At 45.9% G+C, this 10931-nt stretch overlaps 2 protein-coding genes and 1 pseudogene across 2 annotated transcripts in view; 2 read left to right on the top strand and 1 right to left on the bottom strand.

The window, feature by feature from the left end:
• The first annotated feature begins 672 nt into the window (after positions 1–672).
• Positions 673–10931, top strand: part of MEAF6 (MYST/Esa1-associated factor 6) — a 49241-nt gene continuing 38982 nt past the window's right edge. Inside the window, exons 1-2 of the mRNA XM_006886457.1 lie at positions 673–762; positions 2427–2542. Of these exons, the coding sequence (XP_006886519.1) occupies positions 673–762; positions 2427–2542 (206 nt within the window). The remainder of the gene's footprint in view (positions 763–2426; positions 2543–10931) is intronic.
• On the bottom strand, positions 4440–5752 carry LOC102873218 (annotated as a pseudogene).
• LOC102872811 (protein yippee-like 2-like) lies at positions 5791–6455 on the top strand. The gene is made up of 2 exons (XM_006886567.1): positions 5791–5906; positions 5999–6455. Exons 1-2 carry the CDS (start codon positions 5791–5793, stop codon positions 6453–6455), a joined length of 573 nt encoding a protein of 190 aa, XP_006886629.1.

Below are 10931 nucleotides of genomic sequence, written 5' to 3'. Positions count from 1 at the left end.
GAGTGGAGGGACAGCGCAGGAGGGGAAGACCCTCTATGAGGTGGATTGAGTCAGTGACTGGGGTACTCGGGATGGGTGTGTCGGGGGCAATGCGATTGGCACAGGATAGAGCACGGTTTAGGGCTGTTGTACATAGGGTCGCTATGAGTCACAAACGACTCGACGGCACATAACAACAACAACAACAACATATACTTTGAGCATGCTGTCAAGAAGAGTTAGTCCTTGGGAAAGCAAGTCAAGTTGGGACTCCCAAAAAAGATGGATTAACACAGTGAATTTAACAATGGATTGTAGTATATCAGAAATGGTGAGGATGGCGCAGGACAGGATCTGAAGGGTAAAAGCCATTCACTGAGAAAAGGTATTCAGAAGCAGACTTAAAAGGCTTTAAGAAGTATGTTTGGAGACACGGTGAGTTTGTGGTGGCTCAAAAACCCAGCTGTCAAGTGAATGGCAGAACTGCGGCTAGCAGTACAAGAGCAGTAAGAAGGCTCTAAGTCAACCTTGTAATCGCCAAAGGCACTGACAGGGCCCGCCAACGCTGGCAGCACGGCGCCGGAAGCCGCGAGCGCAGGCGCAGTGCAGCGGCGAGGCGCCCCCTAGCGGGCCAGCCGCGGCACGCAGGGACCGCCCCCAGCCGCGCGCCACCGCCGCCCGCCTCAGCCCAACATGGCGATGCACAACAAGGCGGCGACGCCGCAGATCCCAGACACCCGGCGGGAACTGGCAGAGCTTGTGAAGCGGAAGCAGGAGTTGGCGGTAAGGGTCGCGACTGGGGGCGCCCAGCTGAGGCTACGAGCTGGCCTCTGCCTCCGGGAGCCAGGCCGGAGGCGTCAGGCCGTTACTCCGAGGCCGCAGCGCGGCAGGCCGAGTCTCGCGGCCCGAGAGCGGGCTGTGCATTCCGCGGCCCGCGGCGGCTCCATTTCCTGGTGGCGCAGACCTGGAGCCGGGCGCCGGGAGTCCGGGGCCGGACCTTGGGGCCCGGGGGCGGGGCGCAGGAGCCGGGAGGGGGAGGGGAGGAGGGAGGAAGGAGGGGGGCGTGGAAGGAGGAAGACGCCGGGGGGCGGCGGGGAGGCTGGTGCGAGCTCCGGGAGAGGTGAGCGCTGGTAAGCTTTGCGGGGAGTGTGTCCGCGGCCTTTGCGGGGCGGCGGAGGGCAGGTTTGCCCTCGATCTTTGAGGAGTGGGAGGCAGGCATGTCCATGTGGTGTGAGTGGTGGATCTGGATTGTCAGTGGGTTTTGAGGGCATAGGGTAGGAGGTAAATGTGGAAGTAAATGTGTGTTCTTTAGAATGGTAGGGGGTGTGTCCTTTGGAACCTAGAAGTAGATCTGTTGGATGGGTTTTTTGGTGGGCAGGGGTGTGGTATGTTTGGGGACGTACACACAGTGACAGATGCGGAGAACAGACTCAGTCTGGGGACTTGAGAGTTGTGAAACGCATCCAGGGTCCCTTGAGCCCTGATAGCTAACAACCCCCTCTTGCCTGCTATTTGGCTTGGATAGGAAAGAGGCTCTTTTCACCTGAAGCTGTCTTTCCAGGTTTCTATAGCAACCGGCAGCTTAACACGGGAGGCTTTTCTGAGTCAGCGGGGAGAGGAGGGGAGATGTTGGCGCTAGAAGGCTGCTGGCCATTCCGTCTCACCAGTAGCGATACCTTTTGTGCGTGGGCGAAGAGGCTGGTGCTCCGCCTGGGTTGAAGTTCTGAGCCCCCGCGGGTCCACGAGCCCTCTGAAGTATCTGTAGATTTTGCATGTGTATGCGTTTATCCAAGGAGCTCTGGTGCTTTGCTTATAGTCTGTAGTGGGTTGCGTCACTAACCTAAAGGCTGCAGCTCTCGGACAGGAAGAAGCCACAAGGGGTTCTGAGTTTGAAAGATGGACAATATACTTATTCCCTCGGAAATTTAGTGTCTTGGAAACCCAGTAGAGGGTCGAGTCGAAATGGACTTGATGGTAGTGAATGAGTTGTGAATTTACCTAAGGACAAGCTCTTTATATTCCTTTGTCTTTTCATCGTGATCCCCCCCCCCAAAAGGAAAAAACCCTAGACTACTCGGTGGGTTCTGACTCACATACCCCCGTAGAACTGCATAGAACTGCCCCTTAAGTGTTTCCAAGACTGCAAATCTTTAAGAAAGTCCACTGCGTCATCTCTCTCCTGCAGACTGGCTCGTGCATCTGAACCATTAACCTTCCAGTTGTCCAGCATTTGACCCTTTGTGCCACCAGGGCCCCTTACCTCCAAAAGGTTAAGCCTGTCTTAGTTCTTAACAGTCTGGCCCTCCTCATTATTTTCCTTCTCTCCACACACATAAATGAGTGTTGTGGGATTCAGGTTTGTAAGGCAAATATCAAGATTTCAGTTTGGACAGACTTAAAGCTTGGTTTTATAAGACCTTATCCTTTTCCTTATTTTTATCTCCTAGGAAACACTGGCAAACTTGGAAAGGCAGATCTATGCTTTTGAAGGAAGCTATCTGGAGGACACTCAGATGTATGGCAATATCATTCGGGGCTGGGATAGATATCTGACTAACCAGAAGTAAGTATCAGAAGCCTATAGTGTTTTGTAAAGTTCTGTAGTAATATTTGCTATAAGGATTTTAGTTTTTGGTAGTAACTCTGAGGTGAGGCAGTAATAAAATGGTGGCTGGAAAGCATTCTGGACTTGAACACTAGCTCACCTTCTTTTCTCACTGAATAACCTTGGACAAATCTTACATCTGTAAAATAGAGAAAGTTGGCACAAAGCATGTGATTATGTGGGAGGTATAAATGAAGTACAATGTGTGAAATGGTTTATGCAACAGTACTGTATTAGCATTTTCTAGATATTAATCAGTCATGAGTTCTACTTTCACAATTTTTCCAGTGTGCCCAGTATTCTACTGTTTATATAATAATAGGGAGCTCTGAGAGCCTTTGGCAAAAATGTGAACTACAATCCTGAAGGTATATGGTTTGAGGCCACCAGCTGCTTTGTAGGAATATTATGGGCATTTCCTCCCCAGAGATAAACTGCGTTTGAAAACCCACTGGAAGTTCAGCTATGAGTTGGTTCTGACTATACAGTATACCACAGCAACAACATCTAATAATGTTATTTAATTATATCCAAACTTTTTAAAAATTGTCAAATTAATAGAAAATTTGAAAGAATGGTACTTGAAGACTTGAGCCCCTCCATTCCTTTCATTGCCATTCAGTTGAGCTGGAATCAGCTTTCTGAGGCTCTAAATCACACAGGAGATTGCCTCTCTTTCTCCTTTGGAGCTGCTGGTGGATTCAGGCAGAGAAGAATGACTTTTAGGTTAGCAGCTTGTCTTTGTATGAACTATACCATCAGATCTTGTATGTTTTATTTAATATGCATAGATATTCAACTATGTTTATCGTAAATTATGGCTAAACTTGTACCATTGGAGTGTCAGATGCCATATGGGTTACTGGTGGTAGACAGTGTTTGGTGGAGGTCCCAGTTTAAGGCAGGTTTAGAAGCAGGAGTGGCATTCACTTCCTAAACAACATGCCTCTGAAAACTATGAACTTTGATAAATGGCCATAGTTATAGAAAGACTTTAGGTCTTTTATTCATAGGTTCACTGTGAGTCGTACTCAACTTGATGGCAGTCAGCAACAACATGATTAACATTGAGAAGAATGAGAATTCTAGAGGACTTAATAGGCTCATGTGAAACCTGTATATAGACCAGGAAACCTGTATATAGACCAGAAAACAGTCATTTGAACAAAACAAACTGTAGATATAGGTACATGTTTTTATACGTATATAATACAACTTTTTTCTGAAGATAATTTCAAAATGATTGCAGCAGCACATCAACAAGGAGTAGCAGAAATTCAAGTCAGATTCAGAAAACATGAGAGAAGAAAGTGAGATATCATTGCTAATGTCAAATAGATCTTGGCTGAAATCATGTAATACCAGAAAGATTTATTTATTTATTTATGTGTGTGTGTGTGTGTGTTTGGTGGTAGAGACAGCCACTGCCTTGTTTATTTTCAAAATACAGGCTTTTGTTATAATCTGTAGCAGAAAGACAAAAACAGGGATAGGAAGGAGCCTGGCTTCCCACAAGAGAGTAAAGTGAATCTCAAACATTGAAGACAAAAGGAATTTCAAGTTTGGCCATTGGGAGGGAAGAAGGCTTACTGTCTACAAGAAATGTATTCAAGACCAACACTGAAGGACACACACACACACACTTCTTCTACGTAGCACTTTATTAGAGAGATTTGTGCTAATCTGGAAGGGGAGGCTGGGACAGGCGGAACCAGCACCCACCTGTGGGAGCTTTCTTAAGCATCAGGCATTTCTCCATTCAAGTTTAGAGCAAACACCCTCCTTAATGAAACCCCCACAGAAGGTAGCATGGTGCCTGGCAGGCAGCCGGGGATGAGGAAGCGCCTTAGGACTGCTAGGCCAAGATGTCAGCCTCAGTGTCAGTCGTTCGGAATTGGTGGCTGTACCTGCACACAGGCACACCGTCGGGCCCCACCAGGAACTTCTCGAAGTTCCAGGCAGTGTTGTTGGGGCACACCGGAGACAATGTGATCAACTTGGGGTCGGTCATGGGTGCAGAGACATCTTTGCTGGGCATGGGCAGGGCTTCCTGCAGAAGAGAGGGGATATGCCTGAGCACCGTTAATGTCACACTTCTCAAAAAGTGTGAAGTTGGACTTGAATCCACCGCCTGGTTGGACATGCTTCAGGGAATTCAGAATCTCTTCGTTTTTGGCGTTCTCCTGATGCCCAGACTGGTTGCGTGGAAAGCCGAGTACAACCAACCCTCGGGGCGAGGAGCCGCTGCAGATCGTTCATCCTGGCCCCGTGGTGCCACGTTCTTGATGAGCAGCGCTTTGGCAGCACTTTGCCCTGCAACGAGCCCAGGTTCAGGAGCTCAGGGGCTCCCCAACGGTCAGCGGGCGCGGAGAGAAGGCATACACGGTGCACAGAGCGGAGCAGCACACAGGTCGAAGGACCAGCAGGCGAGCTTAGAACTCGGAACCCAGAACCGATTTATTTAATGTTTTACAATTATGTGAGGGCATTTTGTTGTGATAATCATAACAAATTTTGAAGAATTTTAATTCCCAGAACATTTAATTGTACCCGTGCAAAACCTAAAACAAGAGGTAGTGGTTTAAACAGAACAGAGGGATACTATGTGATGTAAAATTAGGAAAGGTCTGTGTCAGGGTTATAGTCTTTCCTTGTGCTTATTCATTCTGTATTCTGAGCAAATAATCCAAGGTGCTGGCCTCTGTATGAAGAGTGTAGGACCAGGATATGTGGACAGACAAAATCTTGTTTGCCGAAAGCATATAGGATTTGGAGTACTTACTGATGAAGGTCAAAGACTTCAATATGGGTTACACTTCAGCATAAAGCAAAACCACAACTGGACCAATAAGGAACATTATGGGATATGGAGAAAATACTGCAGTTGTAAAAGATTTCATTTTACTGAGATCCACAGTCAGTGCCCTTGGAAACAACAGTCAGGAAATCAAATCATATATTGCATTGGGTAGAGATACTGCAGAAGATCTTTTTAAAGCAAAAACATATCACTTTGAGGACTAAGGGGCACCTGATGCAAGCCATTGTGTTTTCAGTTACTTCTTACACATGTGAAAGCTGGACAGTGAATGAGGAAAAGGAAGGAAGAACTGATATCACTGAATTGTAGTGTTGGGGAAGAATATTAACTATACCATGGGCTTCCATCAGAAGATGTATAGCCAGAATGTTCCTTAGAAATGAGGATGGCAGTGGCTTTAAGAACGCGCCTGGAGCCCGGGATCCAGCTGGGCCGCCCCGTGCCACTGTACCGAGCGCTGGCGGGACAGAGCAGCCTGCAGCTGGGTGAACGCGCCGGGCTGTTGAGAACTAGACCTCTGTTTGAAGGTCCCTCCTCTGAAGACATCACCAGTGTATGGAGCCTGCCCCACACCCACCTCCTGCCAAACCAAGGCCTTTACTTGCGTCTTCCGGTGTTTCCCCGTGCGACCCATCCTGTCGGGGTGCCTCGTGGGCTGCCCCGGAGTTCACCCCACGATCAGCGGCACCAGTGGTGAAGATGACGAGATCCAAGACTTTCCAGGCATATTTGTCCTCCTGCCACTGGACCTACAGCTGCATTCATTGCAGAGCTCACTTGGCCAATCATGATGAACTCATTTCCAAGTTGTTCCAAGGAAGTCAAGGATGTGCATACCTCTTTAATTCAGTAGTTAATGTGGGCTGTGGGCCCACAGAAGAGCGAGTGTTGCTAACAGGACTGCATGCAGTTGCAGACATTTATTGTGGAAACTGCAAAACCACTCTGGGCTGGAAATATGAACATGCCTTTGAAAGCAGCCAGAAGTATAAAGAAGGCAAATACATCATTGAGTTAGCACACATGATCAAGGACAATGGCTGGGACTGATTGGAGAAGCTCCCCCCACCCCAGTGTCCACGTGAATGCCATCCAACTGAACAAGCGTGAGAGAGTGACTGAACATTTGGTTCCATCCATTTAGAGAACTTGCCATCTGGGGCATCTTCCCACACTGATGACATCTTTCTGGTGACCGGCCTCTAAGTCACTGTCTCTCTGTCTCTTTGCTTTGTGTCTGTTTGTGAGTTGATCCTGGCTTCTCTCTCTGTTCTAGTGTTGGCTCAAAACAAAACAACAAAAGGAACAGATAATCTGACTGCATGGCCGCAGCCCACCTTGACAGGGGCCCCCAGGCCCGTGCAAGAGCTGCCTGATGGCGTCTTTTCAGAAGTGTGGTGGCACAAAGTGAAAGGAAGAAGGGAAGGGGTAACCCTGAGGGCCTTGGGAATGTTGTGGGAGTTGGGGAGGGTGGAAGTAGGGACAGAATTGTGCTGCTCCTGGAGACCTGGTTAATCTAGGCTTGAAATAATCAACTTGTCTAAAAGTACAAAGAGAAAAAAAAAGAAATGAGGATGGCAAAGCTTCCTCTTATATTTTATAAATGTTATTAGGAGAGACCATTCTGGAAAAGACCATCATGCTTAATAAAGTAGAGGGGTGCTGCAAAAGAGGAAGACTCTCAATGAGATGAATTGACACAGTATATAAAGATGAGCTCAAACAGCAAAATTTGTAAGGATAGTGAAGAACTGGGCACTGTTCTGTTACGCGATGGGTTGCATTCTTGTTATGTGCCGTCAAGTTGCTTACAACTCATAGTGACCCTATGTACAATAGCCCTAAACCCTGATCTGTCCTGTGCCAATCTCACTGTCTCCAACACACCCACCCCGATTATCCCAGTCACTGAATCAGTTCACCTCATAGAAGGTCTTCCCCTCCTGTGCTATCCCTCCATCCTCCCAAGCATGACGTCCCTCTCTAAGGACTGGTCCCTCCTTGCAACATGTCCAAAGTATATCAGATGAATCCTCAGAATCCTTGCCTCCAAGGAGCAGTCACCTGTTCATTTTCTTAGCTGTCCATGCTGTATTCAGTACTCTTCTCCAGAACCACAGCTCAAATGTTGCAGACCTAGGGTAAAGTAATAATGAGACAGACAACTAAGAACGAGATAAGAGAAAGTAAAGACCGGGAACCAGCAGTCCTGATGGCTGATGCGCCCAAGTCATGCTTCTCTGTGTATTTATTGAGAATCATCAGGAAGGTAAACAAAGGATAATCACAAGGGAGTAGAAAATAAAAACAAAGGATCATGGGGAAGTCTTTTGCAGATAAGGCATAGTTCTTTATTGTTTACCTTATGCTAATCTCAGGAGGGAAGAATTCAGTAAATATAAACTAAGAAAGATGTTGACTCTTAAGGAATGCCTTAGTGCCTCAGGGTGAACTCCAGCTTGTATTAAGCCTCCCTTAAATTCTGATACAGCATTTGGTTTATAATTAATATTAAATGATGGGTTGCTATGTTGTGTTGGTTATGTGCTATCAAGTCGCTTGCAACTCATAGTGACCATATGTACAACAGCTCTAAACCTTGATCTCTCCTGTGCTAATCTCACTGTCTCTGACACATCCACCCTGATTATTCCAGTCACTGAATCAATCCACCTCATAGAAGGTCTTCCCTTCCTGTACTGTCCTTCCACCCTCCAAGCATGACGTCCCTCTCCAGGGATTGGTCCCTCCTTGCAACATGTCCAAAGGTATGTCAGCCGAATCCTCAGAATCCTTGCCTCCAAGGAGCAGCCTGGTTTAACCCTCTCCAGGATAGACCTGTTCATTTTCTTAACAGTCCATGGTACATTCAATACTCTTCTCCAGCACCACAGCTCAACGGCATCAATTCTCCTTCTATCCTCCCTAGTCATTGTTCAGCTCTCTGATGCATAGCAAGTGATTGCAAAGACCATGGCCTTTATCAGGCACACCTTAGTCTTCAGAGTGACACCATTGCTCTTCAGTACCCTGGAAAGGTTCCCTAACAGCAGACTTTCCCATCACAGTATGTCTTTTCATTTCCTGGCTGTTGGTGCCAAGAATGTTGACTGTGGAGCCAAGCAAACTGAAGCTGTGAACAATCTCAATCTCTTCACCATCCATCATGATGCTGCCAACAATCTCAATCTCTTCACCATCCATCCTGATGCTGCCACTTGGCCCAGTGGTGAGAATTTCTGTCTTCTTGATATTGAGCCCTAATCCATATTGAAGTCTACAATCCTTTACCCTTTGCAGCAAGTGCTTCAGGTCCTTAGTTTCAGTGAGCAGAGTTGTGTCATCTGCATAAATGCAGATTGTTAATAGATCTTCCACCAATCCTGATGCCACACTTCTCCTCATAGAGCCCAGCCTCCCAGATGATCTGTTCTGCATATAGGTTGAAAAGGTACGGAGATAGGATGCATCTCTGGCGTACACCTTTCCAAATTTCGAATGATGCAGTGTTTCCTTGTTCTGACGACTGCCTTTTGGTTCAAGTATAGGTTTTGCATTAGCACAATCAAGTGTTCTGGGATTCCCATTCTTCTCAGAGTCCGCCACAGTTTGTTATGATCCACGCAGTCAAATGCCTTTGCATAATAAATGAAACACAGACACAGTCAAACGCCTTTGCGTAATAAATGAAACACAGATAGACACTCCTCTGGTATTCCCTGCTTTCAGCTAAGATCCATCTAACATCAGCTACAATATCCCTAGTGCTACGACCCCTTCTAAACCCAGCCTGGACTTCTGGCATTTCTCTGCTGATGTGCTGCTGTTCCAGTTGTTTTTAGATAATTTCCAGCAGAATCTTGCTTGCAAGTGATAACGTTCTATAATTTTCACACTGTTGGGTCACCTTTCTTTGGAATGGGAATAAATATAGATCTCTTCCAGTCAGTTGGCCAAGTGGTGGTTCTCCAGATTTCTTGGCACAACTTGGTGAGCACATCCAGGGCAGCATCTGTTAGTTGAAATATGTCAGTTGGTACACCATCTATTCCTGGGGCCTAATTTTTTGCTAATTCCTTCAAAGCAGCTTAAACTTCTTCCTTCATCACCATAGGCTCTTGCTCATATGTTGTTGAATGAAATTCTTCTGTGTCTGTCAATTCCTTTCGATACAGTAACTCTGTATACTCTTTCCATCTTTTAATACTTCCTGGATCATTTAATATTCTGCCTAAAGCATCCTTAATTATAGCAACTGGAGGTTTGAATTTGTTCTTTAGTTCCTTGAGCTTAAGAAATGCTGAGTGAGTTCGGCCCCTTTGATTTTCTGACTCCAGTTCCTTGCACATTTCATTGTAATGTTTTACTTTGTCTTCCCACGTGGCCTTTTGAAATCTGTTCAGCTCTTTAGTATCTTGAATTCTTCCATCTGCTTTGGCTTCTCTGTGCTCCAGTGCAATATTTAGAGTCTCTTCTGACTTCCATTTTGGTGTTTTTTTCTTCCTCTGTTTTTGTAATGACCTTTTACACTCTTCCTGGATGATACTCTTGATATCCTCGCTTAACTCATCTGGTCTTCACTAATTGGTGTTAAAGGCCTCAAACCTGTTCCTGAGATGGTTCCATGAGTCACATCTAATGACAACATGTATTTACTTAAAAAAAACAAAACACAAAACCCAAGGTTTTATTTTCAAATAGAAATTCATAAGATATTTTAAAATTATTGAGAATGATCTGGGGTATCCAGTTTCCTCCAGTAGTAAAATCTTTTGCATCTGTAGCTCAGTGTCAAAACAAAAAATTGACCTTGGTGTAGTTGTGTTCCCCAGTGGACAGAAAGCGATGCTACCAAGCCAAAGGTGGGTGACTTTTAATCTGTGGCCCCTGGACCTGTCTTTCATTGTTTTTGTTCAGACATTCCTCTAGCTCGTATAGCCCTGGTGTGCAAGTTGCTGTACAGGGGTAACTTGTGGTTGCTGTGAGGCTGAACACTGGGACACTGATGTGTCAAATGTGTTAATGGCTGATTACCCAATGCAGACAGAGTGGGGTGGAGCTCCCTGATTAAAACAAGCTTGGAAGGATGAGTGGCATCCACTTCCGTGATAGCTTGCCTCCGGAAACCCTGTGAACCTGGAGAGAGGATGAAAGACCCAAGCGTTGAGGACTCTATTTCATAGGGTCGCTATGACTCACCTGTGACTCGATGGCACTTAACAACAACAACAGTTGTGTTGCATTTTATCACCTGTAGACTCATGTAACCACCACCACAATTAAGAAATGGAGCTACTTCATCACAAATATATTTCTCTTGCTCCCTCTTTACTACCTGCCCCCTCTACTTTTTCCCCCCTAAACCATTTGAAAGGGCAATGCAGGACAGATATCATGATATTTTGCCTCTAAAATATATCAACATCTATCTCCTAAGATTAAGAACATTTCTTGTACTAGACTACAGTTATTTCACCTAGAAAATTAACATTATATTAATACTATCACCTAAAACAGTCTATTTAA

Source organism: Elephantulus edwardii, unplaced genomic scaffold (assembly GCF_000299155.1).
Source record: "Elephantulus edwardii isolate Elephantulus edwardi_28Jun2011 unplaced genomic scaffold, EleEdw1.0 scaffold00049, whole genome shotgun sequence".
NCBI classification, from domain to species: Eukaryota; Metazoa; Chordata; class Mammalia; order Macroscelidea; family Macroscelididae; genus Elephantulus; species Elephantulus edwardii.
This window is presented reverse-complemented; position numbering and strand designations above follow the sequence as displayed.

Excerpts from the sequence above, each read along its gene's own strand:
- LOC102872811 (XM_006886567.1), top strand. The coding sequence starts at position 5,791 with ATGGCAGTGGCTTTAAGAACGCGCCTGGAGCCCGGGATCCAGCTGGGC. Across the intron at positions 5,907-5,998 it reads CTGGGTGAACGCGCCGGGCT|GCCTTTACTTGCGTCTTCCG; the intron begins GTTGAGAACTAG and ends TGCCAAACCAAG.